This window comes from Triticum aestivum, chromosome 2B (genome assembly GCF_018294505.1).
Source record: "Triticum aestivum cultivar Chinese Spring chromosome 2B, IWGSC CS RefSeq v2.1, whole genome shotgun sequence".
In the NCBI taxonomy this organism is placed as follows: Eukaryota; Viridiplantae; Streptophyta; class Magnoliopsida; order Poales; family Poaceae; genus Triticum; species Triticum aestivum.
Window position 1 is genome coordinate 775,294,873 of NC_057798.1, and position 20,172 is coordinate 775,315,044.

Sequence of the window (20,172 nt, forward strand, 5' to 3'; positions counted from 1 at the left end):
TCGTCATACATTTGTCGTTTCTAAAATTACAAATGTATGACGACAAATGGATCTACAGCAAAACAATAAATTACAAAAAAAATCTGAAAAATATGTTTCTAAAATATTTGCACAATTCAAAAAACGTTCACAAATTGAAGAATTGATTGTGATTCCAAAAATTGCTCATAAATTTGCAAAAACATTCATGAATCCGAAATTATTCACAAATTTGTGAAATATCCAAATTAATATGTAACTCTGGTCGAGCAGAGTTAGATTAGATAGGAGGGCCAAGAAATTTAAAGTCATGTTTTTTATATTGGTATAAATATTTTGTAACTCTATTTGACGCATTGACATGTCAATCAAATCCCACGTTACGACACCCTTACTTTCATGACTCTCCTTCATGTTACAATAGTATATGGTGGACTGATTTTTCCAAGTCTTCCATTGGGTACAATATAAGGATCACTATCTTCAACCCTTCTTTTTATAATGATCACTTCCTTAGTCATGGACTATGTATGATTTATTTACATTGTTTGTCTCTGCGATGTGCATTGCCCTAGCTATTGGATATAATCTTGTAGGCATGGGGAAACCAATACAAGGTAAATAAATTCCCTAGCTATTGGATATAATCTTTGCTATTCTATGAAAAAGAGTCTTTATTACATTGGAATACGGTTTTATCTTGTGGCGCATCATCATCTAGTAAAGAAAACATTGGAATACGGTTTTATCCACAAGCCAAAGCCAAGAGAATATACCACCCTCTGGCTACGTATAATCTTACAGAGATATTATTACATTATTGCAGGATAAAGCCTCCCATATAACTCATCAGTGTAGCGAGCGACCACTTGACGAATCATCAGACATCTCCTTCACCGGAAGGAATCTGGGCATAGGCGTCACAAGGCACCGCCTCCTTGCTCTCCATGGCTTCGTAGTAGAACACCGTGGCTGCCCCCAGATAGACCAGCTGCAGCGCAGCGAACACAAAAGCATACCCAGCGAGCACGCACAGCCCCGCCGCCATGCTCCTCCTCGAGTACACAAGAGCAGCCCGGTACACCGGAGCCACGACGGTGGGCAGGAGGTACGCCAGGACTACCAACAGGAGGCCCTCCTTCCTCCTCATCCGCGTCATGAGCCGCCACGCCTGCCTGAGCGCGCGCACGCCGCGGCGCTCCCCGTCGACCACCGACGCGGCGACGCTCACCAGCGCGAGGACGGCGAAGCATAGCTCGGCGAGGAGCGTGAGGAGGAAGGCGAGGCCCTGAACAGAGAGAACACCCCAGCGGCGGCCAAGCATCATCACGGTGGTTGTACGCATGGCGACCAGCACGGCCGTCCACGCCAGGTCGAGCGCGGTGACCACGGCGAAGGTGATAGCAGGGCCCTTCAGGGTGTTCCCCTTGCAGATCACCTTGCGGACGAGCTCGGCGAGCGAGTGGCGGTCGCCGGAGTAGGTCGTGGAGGCCGCGAAGAAGGCGAGGACCTTCTTGACGAAGCCAAGCGCCAGCATGAGGATCACTTGGGCGATGGAGATGAGCATGATCTTTATGGCGCCCTCTTCGAGCTTGGCGCACTCCGCACAGGAGATGCCGGTGTTCCTCATCTCGATGAGATAGATGGACCTGGCCATGTCGTCTGCGAGAGGCTGGATGAACACGACATGGACTGAGCGGACAAGGAAGGTGGCGACGGCCAACACGAGGAACACCGGCGTGAAGAGCTTAGGGTTTCGCGTGGGGAGGGTCAGGGCTTCCTTTAGGAAAGTAAAGCATGAGCTTGGGGTTTTGGCAGCCATGGCCACTTGTTGAAGCTTCTTCAAGGTGTGGGAAGAAAGGATTGTGAATCGACTAGATAATGCGGTGGAGGTTTATATAGTTGAGGGGAAACCGCTGACGTGTGCTCAGCAGTTAGTGGAGAAATTAGAAACCTAGGGCACGTTGTTGTACCCAATGGAAAACTTGGAAAAATCAGTCCACCATATACTATTGTAAGATGAAGTGTCATCAAAGTAATTAAGGGTGTTGTAATCTGGGATTTGATTAGTCCAACAACTCTAGAATTATGTTGAATATCTAAAAATTTGTCTTAGTGTTCCTAATTAAACATTTCATCCTTTAATAACACCGTAATGATTAAGATATACATCTTCAACCTTTTTTCTAATAAAGATTATTTCCTTAGTCATGAACCATGTATGATTTGTGTACATTATTTGTCTCTGCGACGTGCATTGCCCACCTACCTTTGCTATTCTATGAAAAAGAGAGTCTTCTAGAAATTGGATATATGCTAGTAGTCATGGGGAAAGCGATACAAGGGATGACCTCTACGTTAGGCAAGAGGACTTCTAAGTCAATCAAGACCACTTCCACGACATGATCTATGTAGACTGCATCATTATCAGTAGTGGTGGAGATAAGAATTTGCCACGGCCTTTAAAAAAAGAATTTGCCACGGCCTTAAAAAAAAGAATTTGCCAAAGGTTGTGTTAAGAAAATGCGATATCACACGTGTAATACAAAGTTTATACCAACATAATAACAATGTAAATAGCTTAATAAGGTGTCACAACATTGTAGTTCACTAAATATGGCAGATATGCACAAAAAAAATACAATACAAATAGTTGGCAAGAGAAGTAGTCTTATATGAGTAAAAGATAACATGTGTAGAAAGTTATAACACTAGCTACTTATACACATTCACGTTGCCATGAAAGCATCAACTATACTTTTGAAAATAGAGCTCCCCCATTGAAAGTCACTAAGCAATGGCTCAATAGATCACCACCCGTACTATTTCTCAACTTATTATTCACTAGGCTCATTTCCTGGAACTCTTTCAAGGCTCTCAATGGACATCGTTAAGATCAATACCAATTTGATAAGTAAATACACGAAATCATAAAGCACACGATTTTGTGTCGACAAGCTTAATAGAGAGCTCACTAGAATTTTTAAGGAATTTGCACCTATAATCTTTTCTCATACCATCAACAGAGTTGGCAAGTTGGAATTCAAATCATACCAAATTAGTACTTGACATGTTCTTGAGATTTAATTCGGCAATTCTCATTCATTACCATCCGTGCATCACAAGAAGCAAATGAATCAAAGGATTCAAAGCTAACATGTAAATAAGAAACTCCATATTGAACTCATTTAATCTATTGTTAAGATGTTGGATAATCTAATAACATCAAGATATACTTTTCCTCTAAAATGACCATCATTTGTCTGCATTGGATTAAACCAGTTTGATCTTCAACAAGATTTGTGTACGTAAGAATAAGAAGCATCACACACTAGTTTTTTCTACTGGCGCTAGTTGTAACATATCATTTCTCATACTTATGAGTACTCAAAGTATTGTGGATACACGCTAATAATGTGAACCGTTGTTCTATAATTAGAACATCACCAGGTAACAATGGGTCTAGATAGCCAACTCTTGGTTTAATCCACGTCCACCTCCTATTTCACTCATTACAAGTGCTTCTAATTTTATTTTTTGAGATATCACACCTCGATGCATGTCATGATCCTTACAAGAAACTATCAAAATATTGAGCAAGAAAGAAACATGGTTACAGAAACTGCACACAAGCATCATTGCCCTTTGCCAAGTAATAAGAATCAATTGGAGTTGATGTGCAAAGCTATGGACGTAATAAGCAGAAGGAGATTGTTTGGTGATCAATGCTTTTTCAGTCTGTTAATCTCTCCTTTCTTTTTACAATCCCCATTTATCCTTATCCACGGATTTGGGTAAGAGTCAAACAGTAATTGGAGCCTTAGAGCATCTCTAAGATCCCTTATAATCGGTCACTAAAGAATAAATTCACGTTTTCTCCTCTAACATGCACCTAACCGATCACTTATAACAGGCTGAGGAGGATAATTTATCCTCATTGGCCTCCGCGACCCTAAAATATACTCACAGCCTACGCTTGGAGTAACAAAATGCCTCCATTCTCCCCCACCGCTCTGCCCCACTCGGCCACATCCACTCCGGCGTTGTCCTCCTTGCCTCAACCGGCTACCACACACCACTGTCGACACCCTGTAGCCCTGCGGACCTCCCGCTGTCCAATTCCGGCGAGATCCTGGTGATATTTTTTTCATTATTTATTTCATCTTTTCATCGCCTCCGGCCATGGCGGCGCTCGTCCTCGTCGTCCCTAGCCTTGTGGCCCTCCTCCCCTCGCCCCCACCGTCGACACCCGACTGCACCCCACCAACTCCTGGTAGCAGCTCCGGAAAGTGATTGAACGTAGATATGGAGGAGCTCCACTCCATCGTGTCCAGACGACGTCGCGCACGCGCCGGAATGTGTTCCACTTTCAGCTTGCGCTTGCAGAGGACAACACGGCTACCAGAGATCTGTTCTTGGTTGATAGCGAGGTGGTACTATCCAGTCGCCAACGTTGGCGAAGAAGCTCGTCGTTGATGTAAACGGGAGCATTGGTGCAACCGGTCCCGGCACCATCGCGGTCACCCTGCTGCCGGTCGGTTCCGCAACACGAGGCCACATGATCAAGAGTCACCTTCTAGTTTGTATGTGTGTTGTGTGTGCTGCAAGTGTTCGACGAAATGCATGAGCCAAATATAAGCTATTGAGGGTTCAGTTTAGCGGTTCCGGTTTGGTTAGAAACCACACTTTTTTTTTGCTGGGTAGAAACCACACTTTTTCAGAGGAGCAAATATACTCCTCTAAAGGATAGAAGTCTGTTTGCTCCTCTAAATTATAGAGAATCTGTTAGAGATGCTCTTAAGTGGTACTGAAGTTGTATTTTTTTTTTGCGGGGAGTACTGAAGTTGTATTGACAACATGAATGACAGGAACCGCTCACATATACTTCCCAATTGTCATCGTGGCATCTTTCTCTAACAGTGAGTACATCAACATGAATCATGCTACTACATACTTGTGAGATACATATGTTTGCTACTGTTTAGCAATGTCAAGAGTTTACGTCCAATACTCCATACTTGATGTTGCTATGATCACAATTATATCTTATTTATAGATTAAAATAAACCCAACAGTGCTAACTATTCAGATAAAGGTAGACGACGAGTGTGAGGAGGAAGATGAGACCCTCGACAGAGAACACCCCAGAGCGGCGGCACGTCATGGCAAAAAGCATGGAACCCAGAAGTGCCATGCATGTGAACAGAAGCACGTCGGCAACGTCGATGGTGGTCGAAGGGCCCTTCAGACTGCTCCCCTTGATCACCTTGCGGATGATATCGGGTAGTGAGTAGCGACCGCCGAAGTAGCCCATGGAGCGCAAGAAGAATGTGAGGGCCTGCTTGGCGAAACCAAGCGTCAGCGTGACGAGCAGGAGGGCGATGTTGATGACGACGAACTTCATAACATCGTGTTTTATCTCATTCAGGAGCCTGACGTGCTCGGCGATAAAGGCGCCGGTGCTCCTGATCGCCATGAGGTGGTTGGGCCTGGCCATGTCGTCCGTGAGAGGCTGGATGGATATGGCAAGGACTAAAGGGACAACGAAGGCCGTGATGGCCAGGAGGAGGAGGTGCATGGTTGTGAAGAGTTTGTGATTTGGCCTAGGGAGGATCAGGGCTTTCTTCTTATAGGGAAGTAAAGTGTAAGTTTGTTTTGGCAGCCATGGATAGCTAGTTGAAGCTTGAAAGAGTGGGATGAAGAAAGGTTGTAGATTAGCTGGCTAATGTTGTGGTCGGGGGCAAATAGCTCCTGTGTGCTCAGCGGTCAAAGAAGACTTTGGCAAACTTTGAGAGTTTGAGAAAAAGGGGAAGTGATTGCCGTTCTAGACTCGCCGAGGGAGGACTTGGAAAACTTTGAGAGTTTGGAAAAAGAGTAAGGGCTTGCCGTCGTAGACTCGCTGAAGGAGGACTTGGAAGTCAGTCTAAGGTACAGTTATTGCAAACGATTAAGAAGTTTCTAGGTACTAACTGTGCGAGCACACACACAAAAATTGCACTTCTCTATCGTAATTAGAGATATATACTAGTTTCTCTTTTTTTTTATCAGAAATACTACTAGTGTTGAGAACAATGTTGATTCATTGGTAACTGATAAAAGATTGAAATAAATTATGAAGACAAATATAATTGCAAAAAAACGTTTGCTTTTCAAATTACGGAGGTAGTGGGTAGTATGATAACTAAGTTAGTATCATGGAATGTGTTGGAAATATTAGCACTTTTCCCATTAGACTAATCCACGAGTAAACAGTAAGCATGGCAAATACGGTATGCATCTCATACCGATTCCTAAACATACTAGCACGTACAGAACATAGAAGCAAACCATCTATGTGCAGCACATATACGGCTAGCATAAGCACGAGTAAGTGAGGGATGAACAGATCATACCCTCCGGTTGGCCAGGCCAACGCGGCGGCAGCAGCAGCAGCCTCGGCTTCGTCCGTGGCCTTCTTCTTAGCGGCGGCATCGTCGGCCATGGTGTTGATGCAGGGGAAGTAGTGGAAGCAGAGGCTGACGGAGCTGGGGACGGATCGGGAGCAGTCGCGCCGAGACGCTCCCCAAAAACCTTATTGCCGTTCTCCTGGGCAGGATCTCAAATGGCAGGGTTCCGGAGGCACCTGCTCTCCTGATCAACCGTGCACGCGGTCGTCGGGATGGGATCGCCGGAAGCAGTACAGAGTAAGGAACAGTAGATGACGGCTAGGTTACGAGAGAGGGAGTGAGTGAACTGAATGAGCTCACTCCACTGGGCAGAGCCTTCTTATATAGGCCGTCGGGCAGGAAGTCGTGGGCCTGGGCGGAGGCCCACGACCGAGTCTACGCACTCCCCGACAAGGGAGCCTCCCGGCAAGCGAGTCGGAGAAGGGTCGCACTCCCGGCAAGGGAGTCGACGAATCCCGGCAAGGCAAGTCCACCCACAGTCCAACGTCTCGGACAGTGGCCCACCTGTTAGCGACTCGTTAATTAATCCCTAAAATAAGCCCCGGCTCGGCTCATTCCCGCAACCACCCCGCGCGCGCGCGTCATGACGAGGCGAGCCAGGCGGCGGCGGAGGAGGAGTGCACGTGTACCACTCGTCTTACCAAGCTCCCAATGGCAAGTGGTAGAGCAGCCCTTATAAAGGGGTCTCAACTCTCCTCAACTAGCAAGGTGGGACTAAACTTCCCACCACCTGCCATCTCATACATGGGCCTCAAGATTAACCAGGGATTAGTGTCTTATATGGGCCTAAGCCCATCCATAATCCATCAATCCCCCACCAGATCTCGAGGCACATAAGTTTGTCAACTGTTCCAAACAATGTTTGATATATTAGAAATTTCAGTGGAGACTGTTAAGTTGAACTTACACCTAGAGCAACAGGATTAGACTTCTTCACAACTGAACAATGGACTATGCCTTGAATTGTCAGTTTGGCGTGTAGAAGTTTCGCCTATTGTTAGCTGATACGTGGTTGCCGAAGGCTAAACCCCACGGGTGGAGCTTATTAGTCATACTCCATACCTTCTCATGAGCTTCCTAGAGATCACCCAATCTCATAGACTGTGACCAGCAGTCGGGCTCACATAGGTATGTTGCTCCAAAGAATGCTCTGTAGGTTAGCATCTTGCTTACACAACCTTTGGAACACATTAAGACAAAAGGCAGCCTGCCTTACAGAACTGAGAGTATTATTGCATCTCCAACGGAGTGGGATAACTAAGGATACTCTCCTCACTTGACCGCTGGATTGTTTTCCCAAGTCCTAATTGACGGGATCTCCGATCACATAGGTTGGGTTACCCCCATGGCAACTTACGTGGGTATCATACCCATCTCCCTTGATGCATTTTCTATCACAATCCGTGATAGCCCTTTGGTAAAAGGGTCTGCCAGATTCTTAGCCGTCTCGATATAATCTAACGCTATCACTCCGGAGTTTCTTGATTTTCTGACAGATTTCAATCTCCGCCTTATGTGCTTTGTGGATTTCATGTTGTCCTTTGAACTCTTAGCCCTGGCAATCACCGTTTGATTGTCGCAGTTCATAAGGACAGCCGACACTGGTTTGTCAACCACCGGCAAATCCATCAAAAGCTCTCGAAGCCATTCTACTTTGACGCATGATGTATCTAATGTTGTGAGTTATGCTTCCATAGTCGATCTAGTTAAGATCGTCTGCTTGCAAGACTTCCAGGAAACAGCACCACCACCAACTATGAAGACATGTCCACTTGTGGCTTTCATCTCATCAGCATCAGATATCCAATTTGAATCACTATACCCCTCAAGTACCGTCGGGTACCCAGGATAGTGAATTCCATAGTTCATAGTACCTTACAGGTAACACATCACTCGCTCAACAGCATGCTAATGCACATCTCCCGGATTGGAAACAAACCGGCTCAGTTTGCACACAGCAAATGAGATGTCAGGACGAGTAGCACATGCTAGGTACATCAGTGAACCAACCATTTGAGAATATCTCAATTGATCTACAGTCGTGCCTTCGAACTTTCGAATCCGCACGCTAGGATCATATGGTGTTGCAGAAGGTTTGCAACCCGGATATCCAAAACGGCTCAAGATCTTCTCAACGTAGTGGGATCGCAACAACTCAAGATCTTCTCAACGTAGTGGGATCGCAAAAGTGTAATCCCACCCTCAGAATTTCTTAGTAGCTTGATGTTCAAGATAACATCAGCCACTCCCAGGTCTTTCATCTCAAAGTTGTGAGATAGAAAAGCCTTGACCTCCTCAATGACTTTGAGGTGGGTCCCAAATATCAGTATGTCATCGACTTACAGACAGAGCATAACTCCTTCGCCCCCACCATAGTGATAGTATACACATTTGTCAGCTTCATTAACAACAAAGCCAGCAGATGTCAGAGTAGTATTGAACTTCTCATGACATTGCTTAGGCGCTTGTTTCAGGCCATACAAGGATTTCACCAGCTTGCACACCTTTCTTTCCTGACCATTTACTACAAAGCCATCTGGCTGTTGCATGTAAATTTCCTCGTCTAGCTCTCCATTAAGGAAGCCATCTTAACATCCATCTGGTGAATGAGGAGACCATGCGAGGCAGCCAAAGCGAGTAACATTCGAATGGTTGTCAGTCTAGCCACATGTGAGTAAGTGTCGAAGAAATCCTCTTCTTCTTTCTGGGTATAACCCTTGGCCACAAGCCTAGCCTTGTACTTCTCAACAGTACCATCGGGCCTAAGATTCTTCTTGAACAGCCACTTACATCCCAATGGTTTACAACCATAAGGACGATCAGTGATCTCCCATGTCCCGTTAGCCAAGATGGAATCCATCTCGCTATGGACCGCATCCTTCCAGTAGTCAGCATTCGGAGATGCATAAGCTTCTGAAATGGAACTGGGACTGTCATCATCCATGAGGTACACGAGGAAATCATCACCAAAAGACTTTGCAGTCCTCTGTCTCTTGCTCCTAACAGGAGCTTCCTCGTCATCCTCCGTGGAACTCTCATCACTTTTATGTTCATGATATTCCATCGGAATGGCAGGTTCAGGAGTATCACCAGATTCCAGTCTAGAAGTGCTTTGCATACCTATCATGGGGAAAATATCCTCAAAGAATGTAGCATCCCTAGACTCCATGATCGTACCGGCCTTCACGCCGTGTACATCAGATTTCACTACTAGAAATCTATAGCCAACGCTATGCTTGGCATAGCCAAGAAAAACGCAATCCATAGTCTTTGGTCCCAACTTGCGCTTTTTGGTTATCGGCACGTTGACTTTCGCCAAACAGCCCCAAGTGCGCAAGTAAGAGAGTGTAGTTCTTTTCTTTTCCCATTGCTCATAGGGAGTAGTTTCATTATCCTTTGTGGGAACTTTATTCAGGACATGACATGATGTCAATACAGCCTTCCCCCACCATTCCTTGGATAAACCCGATGTATCTAACATGGCGTTAACCAAATCAGTTAGAGTACGGTTTTTTCGTTCGGCAACCCCGTTTGACTGAGGTGAGTAGGCATGCGTCCTCTCATGAATAATACCATGTTCCGCACAGAATAAATCAAACTCATTAGAAAAGTACTCTCCACCACGATCAGACCGGACTCGTTTTATTTTCTTCTCAAGTTGGTTCTCAACTTCAGCCTTATAGACTTTAAAGTAGCACTACAAAAAAAAGGCACATCCGTGACATTTTGGACCGAACGAAAAAAATTATGTCATACTTATGACACTTCTATGACGATAATTGTGACAAAACCCGGTATCATCATAGATGTGGTGGGCTCCTACTTCTATGACAAAAAATCATGACAGAAAATGGGTTTTTCGTCCTAGGTGGGCCAGAGACGCAACTGCATGACATTCTTTGGGCCGTCCATGATGGAAAAAACCGTGGTAGAAGCGAGGGCGAGGAAAATTTCGGCGAGTTTCCGGTTACTGTGGGTGGTCGGGGGCCGAGCGATGCGCGTTTCTCTCGTACACGTACGCGCGTGTGTGCGAGGCGTTGGCTCTAACTGAACCCGAGAGTGGTGTTGGGCTCTAACTGAACCCGAGCGATTGCACTGCAGGCTACATGTTACTGAACCTGAGCGATCCAGCGATTCCTTCGCTACTCCTGCTAACTGAAGCCGATCGATGCTACCTCTGGATGAACAATGAGCGTTGCATGGGGGGTTTGGATGAGCAGTGAGCGTTGTAGGGGGGTTTGGATGAATAGTGAGTGGTGGGGGTGGATGAACAGGACCTCGTGGCGTTGCCTCTGGATGAACAGGACCCCGGTCGATCGAGCCGGTTGGGGCTGGATGAACAGGACCCTCTGGAGGGCTAGATGAATAGGACGACCCCGTGGAGGGGTTGATGAACAGTAGACGGTGGAGGGGTGGATGAACAGTAGCCCGTGGAGGGGTGGTTGAATAGGAGCCCGTGGAGAGGGGTGGTTGAACAGTAGCCGGTGGAGTAGCGCAAGGTGGAGGCTGGATGAACATGAGCCCATGGATGAATAGTCACAAGTGGAGGCTGGAGGAGGTCGACGGTGGATGAACAGTAGCCCGTGGAGGCTGGAGGAGGTCGACGGTGGAGATGAACAGTATCTGGTGGAGTCCTGTTTTGCGGTACGCCAGACCCCTCCCGATGAACAGGACCCCCGTTTCGACCGTAGCGCTCCAACACAAGTCCGTTTCGTCCGTTTTACGGTACGCCACACCCCTCCCGATCAACAGGACCTCCGTTTCGATTGTAGGAGATCCGTTTCCTCCATTTTGCAGTACGCCAGACCCCTCCCGATGAACAGGATCCCGTTTCGAATGTGGTCGGTCGAACACAAGGCCGTTTCCTCCGTTCTGCAGTACGCCAGGCCTCATTTCCATCAACTGTTCCGTCCAAGCCGGTTGGCTCCCACGCGTTCCGTTGCCTCCCGATGAACACTACGCATTCCGTTGCCTGCCCATGAACACGACGCATTCCGTTGCCTCCCCATGAACATGACGCATTCCGTTGCCTTCCCATGAACACGACGCATTCCGTTGCCTCCCCATGAACACGACGACGACGCGGTTTCTCCGTTCCGACACAGCCATGTACACGAGCCCTGGCCGTACGTATGCGCGAGTAGGCGTTCGAGACCCCGCTTGTATGTACACATACGTGACCGTATTTTCTTTCTTGCACACTGGCCACTGTACGTACGTGTACATGCTACGTGCGCGCCTCTACTACGACACGTGCGCGCCTCTACATCCAGCAGTATGTACATACACATTCGCGACCAGAATGACAACGCTACGTACGCTTCGACCAGGTCGGTCCCGACTGTCAGGTACTTCCTTGCATGCGAAGATGTAGCTGGTGGGTCCCAACAGTCAGGGGGGCGAATCGTTTTTTTTGCCTAGACGCACTTCCTTGCATGCGAAGGTGTAGCTGGTGGGTCCCAGCAGTCGGGGGGGGGGGGGAAACATTTTTTTCACGAAATACAATGGCCCGTCCGGTGGGTCCTGGATGTCAAGTGGAGGAATCATTATTTTCCATGTAATAAGGAGGCACTTCCTTACTGCGGCCATGGACCCAGCTGTCAGCCTCTCCACGTACAGTCCACATTCGATGGAAGTCGTTCCTTGACCACGTTGGCCACGCCGTGCCGAGAGGACCACAACAGTGGACGACGGCGAGGCCTAGGAAGGCAATGACGTGGAGCCGGGGAAGACGCGGCAGTGGAAGCCCGCGCGGAGAGGAGTACGAGGGTTCACTAGTTCGGCTGCGGTGTGAGGCTGCCGTCGCCGCAAAATAACAGGGGGTGTGGGTGAGTAGAGGAATGGCTTGGCACCGGTGGGAGTAGTAGGGGGCGGTGAGGCCTCCGCGGCATCATAGCCGACCACGGGAGGCAGGAGCACGCGGCATGACCGACGCTGGTTTGGGCGGCTGGAGCAAGAAGACCAGAGGTTGAAGAAGCACTACGGCCGTTGGATGGACATCGTACGATCACTGGAGCTAGAATCGTCCATATTGACTAAGTTGACAAAGCCCTCCGTCCCCATCAACTTAGTTGGCCCACAAGTCATCCTCCCACTATGGTGGGTCCTAGCTAGGAGGGGGGTATTCATTTTTTTTTGCGTAATAAGGAGGCACTTCCTTGCGTGCGAAGATATAGCTTGTGGGTCCGACCTGTCAGCGGGGGGAACGTTTTTTTTGCGAAATACAGAGGCCCTTCCGGTGGGTCCCAGCTGTCAGGTGGAGGAATCATTATTTTGTGTGTAATAAGGAGGCATTTCCTTGTGTGCGGCTGTGGACCCAGCTGTCAACCTCTCCACGTATAGTCCACGTTCGATGAATGTCGTTCGTTGACCGTGTTGACCAGGTCGCGCCGAGAGCACCATGGCGGTGGACGACGGCGAGGCCTAGGAAGGGAACGACTAGGAGCCAGGGAAGACTCGACAATGGTTGCCCATGCTATGGGGAGTACGAGGGTTTACTGGTCCGGCTGCCGTTGCCGGAAAATAACAGGAGGTGTGGGTGAGTAGAGGAATGGCCTGGCCAGCAATGAAGTAGGGTGGGGCGGTGCAGCCTGTGCGAAAGCACAGCCGGCCACGGGAGGCGGGAGCAGGCAGTCTCACCGGCGCTGGTTTGGGCGTCTAGAGCAAGAATATCAGATATTGAAGAAGCAGCACGGCCGTTGGATTAACATCCAACGGTCACTACTGCTAGAATCGTTTGTGGACTAAGTTGACAAAGCCAAAGTACACGTCAACCTAGTAGACCCACAAGTCAGCCTCCAAATTTGTATACCTCAACCAAACCAGATTCAAGGTATACAACCCAAACAGCATACAACCCGAAATTTCTAGCCAGATACAAATTAATTTTAAATCTAAATATACCTTAATTTAAATTCAATGTAATTTTAGCCGCACAAAAACAATGAAATTTAAAATATAAAAATTCGAAAGAAAATAGTATTTTGGAACTAATTGCCTATTTGCTGTATTTTTCATTTTACAGCCCATTTTTATTACTTATAGCCCATTTCTTATTACTTATAGCCCATTTTCTGGGCAAAATGCATTCTTCCTCGTCTTGAAAGATTTCCGGCCCAGCAGGGCGTAGAAAAGCGAGTAGGCTTACGTTGGTTATTCTGCAAAAAACAAAATAGTTGGCTAGCCATTTTTAGAAAGGAAAAAAAACTGGGTTGGTCATGTGCTAAACATATGAAATAAAAGCCTGAGCTAGACGGGTCACGGGTCCAGCAGAACCCAGTTGATACCCTTCTCCGTCCCGAAAAAACAAGATTACTGCACGCGCTGTTGGGTCCCTACTGTCATCCTCACCATGTACAATCATCTCCTTATTCCTCTCGGTTGTTGACCATGTTGACAACACCGGAGGGCGGCGCCGCGGCGAGTGAACTAAGGCGGAGGACGATGGTGAGGCCTCGGACGGGAACGAACAAGAGACCGGGAAGATGCGCAAAGTTTTAGGGTGCGATGTGGCCATGATGCGTGCGCGGCAGCACAGCCAGCCGTGGGAGGCGGGAGCAGGCGGTCCTGCCGGCGCTGGTTTGGCTTTGGCGGCTCGAGGAAGAAGAGACTGAAGAAACATGACAGGTGTTGAATGTCAATCCAACGGTCAAGGTTGGCACAATCGTTTGTTGACTAAGCCGACACCAAGTAGCATACTTTTTTATATATAGGAAGAAAAGAAAATTTGGCCTTGTTGGCCTGATAACATTCCCGAAACTGCGACCGTTCGATCTTGTGTCGCAACAACTGCGAGGAAAATGCGTTCATCTGCCGTCCTCCTCCCAGGGAATGTTCGCCACATAAGTGACTAGCACCCTTGGTTTTCAACCGAGAGGTCTTGGTTCGAGCCCCGGGAACTCTCAATTTTGTCCTCCTTCCTTCCTCGCAAAAAAAGGGACAGAAAATCAAAGACTTGGGAAGGCGTACAGAACAAGCTAGTGTACCAGTAAAGAGACGTTGCCAAGTTTTAGAAAAAAAGAGACGTGCTCCTAGTTCGAATCCAAACCTAGACTATGACTATATATGATGCTATGCTACTCTGCAAGTAATGAAACTGACATATCCAACGTTCGCTTCTCCTCTTCTCTACTTACTCTGCCTAGCATCAGAAGCTCTGGCCGCAGCAACCATGTCCACTGGCTACTCGTCCACCTGCTCTTCACCTGGCAACAACCAGATATGCGCCAAGTCGCCACCCGTACCATCGCCTGTGGGTGTCATCACACCCCCGCCGGCACGCGCACCGCAGCCGATTGCTCATCGCAACCCGCTGCTGTTGGTATGGTGCCACTACTGCAAATCACGCAGAGTCATCCGTCGCGTCTCAACCACAATCCTCAACCCTGGCCGAGTCTTCTAATGCCCGAATCATGGGGTAATAATATGTTTAAGTGTTGTTCTGCTGCTTTTAGTTGCTGATTTTTTTAATAGTTTGGTTGATGATCTTCCAATTTGATTCGTGCAGAAAAGGGAAGAGTCATGTGATTTGTATTTCTGGGAAGTTGCTGATGTGAGGGAATGCAACTATGCTGATTATTTGGTTAGCCGAGGAATCCCAATACCAGCAGGTTGGGGTGTTGGACAAGTAACTGAAGGAATGGCAGAAGAGGAAGATGCAGAGTAGAAGGATAAAGATGCAGTTCCTCTGATCATGGCCAAGCAACAGCTGCTGAACGGCCTTGACAGCAATGAGGAGATGAAAGAGCTTGTGAAGATAATGGGCAAAATCGATGTGCTCTGTAGGATGATTGTCTCTTTATTTGCAGTGTATGTAGCACTCGTGATGTATTCAGTGGCTATGACATGAGCACTTTGCTGAAACTAGTAATGAATGAAACCTGTGTAGCAGGCTGGGCGTAGTGTTGTGAACATCTAATGATTTCTATTAACGGAAATCAGGGGGTATCCCCTTTTGCTCATAAATAAATAAATAGCAGAGGCCCTGTCGGGTCAGCTTTGTTCTCATTCGAAGACGTCGAGCAAATTGCAGTCCAACAGCAAACTATGTCATCAAATTCAAGTTTCACAGCCAAATATGAGTACAACTAAACAACAATGTCATCATGTTTTAGTCGTCATACAATCACCAAACACAAATCAGCATACATAACAAGTGATGTTCTCACAGCAAAATACTAAACAACATGTTCATCAGGTTTCAGTTGTCATAGCAAACACAATTTCACATAGTAGATAAAAAACGTCTTCTGACAGGCAAATACGACAAAAGCAATGTAATCATCATCCGCAGCAGCAGCGTCAACATCTTCGCCATGTGTATCAGTCTGAATCGTAATTCCCCACGGTGTCATCTTCTTCTTCGTCCTCAACGTCCTCGAACGTTGGCTTCTTCTTGATCAACTCTTGTATGTCCACAGCACGACAGGCAATCTTTTCGCCGGCGTCATTGACGTGATGGTTCTCAAAGATATTAGGAACATCTGTGTTATCTTGTACATCAGGAGCAGTGTAAGCATCATCTTGTTGTGCAACTTCATTAAACGAATTCCTCTGCTCAAACCTTTGCAATACTCTCCAGTCATCGCTACGTGCAAATGTGTCTTCCAAGAAAAATATATGTGTTGCTTGATTTGCCAAAATAAAAGGCTCGTTGGTCTGGTACGCCGCCTTGACATTGATGGATTTGAAATAATCATCAGCTCTGGGTTTTGCGATCCTGGAAAACAGGTTATACCAACGACAGCACAACAGAACCACACACCGATGATCCTCGAAACTGGAGATATACTGCAACTGAACAATGTCTGTTATGTTAGCATACATTTCAGTTGTCTCTTTGTCATACGTATCCGTGCTCATGATGGCACTGTTTTGTGTCTTCCTGCCTTCGTCTCGTGCAAGGGTGTTGTAGCGCACATCTCCAACAACGCAAGATTCATAATGTCTTACCCGAGTATCAGGACCCATTGCTAGTGAGTAAAGGGCATCATCAACTGCCTGCCCATCCTCCCGCATCTTCTTAACCTATGGTTAGAAAATAGACAAGCTGATCATCTTATGTACTCAATATATTAAAAAAACTGACAGTGCAATTCAAAAGCTTACATGGCTCTTGAACCATTTCGCAAATCCTGCCATAACCAGTTTGTCAATGTTTCTTGGATTTTGCGGCAGTAACTCCTTTTTGTAGATGCTGCACAACATAGTGATCGCGTCAAACATCTAAATATATAAGAATGTGCTGCAAGTTTAGTAGATTACGATGTATAAGCTGCAGTACTAGCACTTACTTGATATAAGGTAGTATCTCAGGACAGTTATTCAACACATACCAAACCATTTTGTCCAAATCTTTAGGTTTGTCCTCTTGTCGACTCTTCCCTGTAACTCGAACAGAATAATCGAAAACATTGAGCCCGGATTGTCTTCACCCACCTCTTTGCTAAGCTGATCAGCTGTTTCAATGTATTTTGAGCAGAATGTCAACGCTTCTGTAGCAATGTAGGCCTCTGCAATGGAACCCTCGGGTCTAGCTCTGTTCCTAACATAGCCCTTGAAAGTGCCTAGCCGCCTTTCAATAGGGTACATCCAGCCATACTGTACTGGACCTCTAAGTAGTGCCTCATCAGGTAGATGAACAGCCAAATGCACCATCACATCAAAGAAGGCTGGAGGATATATCTTCTCAAGGTCGCATAGGATAGTTGGTATCTTGTCTCTAAGACGCTCCAAAGCATCTATCCTGATATTTCTACTGCAGAGTTCCCTGAAGAATTGTCCCAACTCTGCAACTGCTCTGTATAAGTCAGGGCGGCCCAATCCTCTAAGGATAACAGGTAAAACCCTTTGAAGTAGGACGTGGCAGTCATGAGTTTTCAACCCTTGTACCTTGTTTCCATCTGCACTGACTCTCCTTTCAGGGTTGGAAGCAAATCCATGTGGGAATCTCACACGTGACAGGACCTCGCAGAATTCTTTTCTTTTTACCTTGTCCAAGACGTACACAGCTGGTGCCATATCCCGTGGTTTACCTTCATCTTGCACCTGCAAATCCTGTCTGATACCCAGGTGTGTCAAATCAATCCTAGATTTTAAGGTATCTTTCGTCTTGCCTTCAATATTAAGAAGTGTGCCGATAATGCTGTCACATATATTTTTCTCGATGTGCATCACATCAAGATTATGCCGCAGATCCAAATCTTTCCAATACTCCAAGTCCCACAAAGTGGACCTGCGGGTAAACAATAATCTCTCTTCTGCCCTGCCACGCTTCCTTTTCCCGCTACCATTACCAGGATGGTTTCCTGGTGTAATATGCCTGACCTTCTCTAATTCCACTTGCAACTCATCGGCGGTGAGCCTCTTTGGCGCATCACGGTTTTCATGCTTTGCATTGAACACATGTCTTCGGTATTTTCTAGGATGCGGCTTGTCCTTGGCAAGGAAACGGCGGTGTCCAATGTAACAGATCTTGCTAAGTATTGCGTATGACAGCGGATTCCTGTCACAGCAACACATGCATTGTAACCATGTGTCGTTCGCCCTGACATAGTGCCCAAAGCCGGATAATCATGGATGCACCAAATTATAACAGCACGCAGAAAGAAATCAGCTGGTGGGCTGCTATATAGGTCTCGAGTGAGAACACCCCTCCATAGCTGTTGAAGTTCCTCCACAAGAGGCTCCATGAACAAATCAAAATCCTTTCCAGGACTTTTTGGACCTGGGATGAGCAAGGCCATCATGTAGTTTGATTCTTTGGTGCAGACATTTGGAGGCATGTTGTAAGGGATAACAAGCACTGGCCACATGCTATATGTGGCGCTCTGGTGGCCAAATGGGTTAAATCCATCTGAAGCTAAGCCAAGTCTAATGTTTCTCGGGTCAGCAGCAAACTTTTTGTGTTTATGATTGAAGCTTTTCCACTCACTACCATGAGATGGATGGCTCATTACATTCTGATCTCTGTACTCCTGGTTCCTAGAATGCCACAGTACATCCTCTCTTGTTTCAGCATCATGAAACAACCTCTGCAATCTTGGTATAATTGGAAAATGTCTCAGAACATTATGAGGAATCCTCTTCACAGCATCGCCATCTTTCCATCTTGATGATTTGCATTTCGGGCATTCACTTAAGTTGGCATAATCCTTCTGGAACAGAACACAATTATTCTTACAAACATGGATCATATCATATCCAATTCCAACTGCACGAAGGAAATTCTTCATTTTACTGTAGGTGTGTGGCAGCTCAGACGCATCTGGGAAAGATTTGCGGAAAGCAGCCAACATCGCATCGAATGATTTGTTGGTCATCCGCTCAGATGTCTTCACCTGAAGAAAGGTGACCATAGCTGAGAATACTGACAGCTTATTTCCTGGGGTGACAGCCACGTTGCATTGTTCCAACATGCGGGCCCACCATTTTTCTTCTGCAGGTGAAAGTTCACGGAATGCACGAGCATTTCGTAGCATTGTTTCAATGTTGGTCAAACTCACTGGCTCCGCCACCACCACCTCCTCCTCCTCTTCCACCTGAGCATCAGGCAGATCAAGATGGTGATCTGCTGCTTCCACGTAGTCAATAACATTGACGTTCACAGTTTCACCATGATGAACCCACCTAGTATATGTGACCGACATCCCATACAAGTGTAGATGATTTTTGCACAGTTGACTGGGGTCTTTTAACTGAATTCATACAACTGCTACACGGGCAGAGCATATCTGATTTCGGACCACCATACTCAGCTCTGATAAAGTTCATGAAGTTTTCAACCCCCTCGACATATGCAGCGGAGAATCTTCGAGCAGAAGTTATCCAAGTCCTGTCCATCTATTAGACATACAAATTAGTTCTTCTACTAGATATTACAGGAAAAACATATATGCTTTTTTATGAAGTCCAAAAAATACCTAGGTCGATGTCTAAAGCTATGGCAAGATATTTGGACGAGCAGATCTAAGTAACGAAATATATGTAAAGATAATTCAGCAAACAGATTTGAGTGCTAAATTATGGCAGGCTGTTTCAGCAGTCAATGAGGCCAAGCGCACAGCCATCGAACTATCGAAGGCCATCACAGCAACAAAGATCGAGTATAAAACGGTGTAGAGCTATTTCACCTAACAGATTGGCTACTAGACCATGGCAATCTACGTCACAATAAATATATGGTAGGATATTTTAGCAACTCATTGGCCATGGCATGCCATATCAGCTAAGCAGATTGAGTGTAGAACAGGGCAAGGAAGCTTCTTAAGCAGAGCATATTGACTGTAAACTACTTCGGCAAACAGTGAGATTAACATCGTCTATCAGCTAACATTCAGCGCCACACCAACATGAACTGGGCCTCAGTCTAGAATGCCCGTACCGTGGTAGAAGCTGACCGCCATGTGTCTCCACAAGAACGTCGCCAGCGGTGGTGGCGCTGACCGCCGTGAGCCTCCACAAGAACATAGCCAGCAGTGGCGGCGCGGCTAGATGACGACAGTCTACAAGAGCGTACTGTGGGAGCGAGAGGATCACTGTGCGTCCCCTCGACGAACCGCAGCACTGACGTATTGGCGCGGCGGGGAGGGCGGCTTTGGTGGAGCGAATGGAGTGGAGGGGGCGGGGGGGAGGGCTTTGGGGAATATTATTGGCTAGTTGGCCGAAGGGCGGTTGAATCGGATTTGGGGGAATTTTTGGGTAGGGGGTGGGGGGAGGATTTTCACGCGGTGGGCGGGGGGAGTTTGGC

At 46.8% G+C, this 20,172-nt stretch overlaps 1 protein-coding gene across 1 annotated transcript; it reads right to left on the reverse strand.

Moving 5' to 3' along the window:
• Positions 1 to 601: 601 nt before the first annotated feature.
• On the reverse strand, positions 602 to 1,831 carry LOC123042664 (uncharacterized). Its single transcript, XM_044465071.1, has one exon. The coding sequence runs from the start codon at positions 1,799 to 1,801 to the stop codon at positions 860 to 862; it is 942 nt and encodes a 313-aa protein (XP_044321006.1). The 5' UTR covers positions 1,802 to 1,831; the 3' UTR covers positions 602 to 859.
• Between the last annotated feature and the right edge of the window lie 18,341 nt (positions 1,832 to 20,172).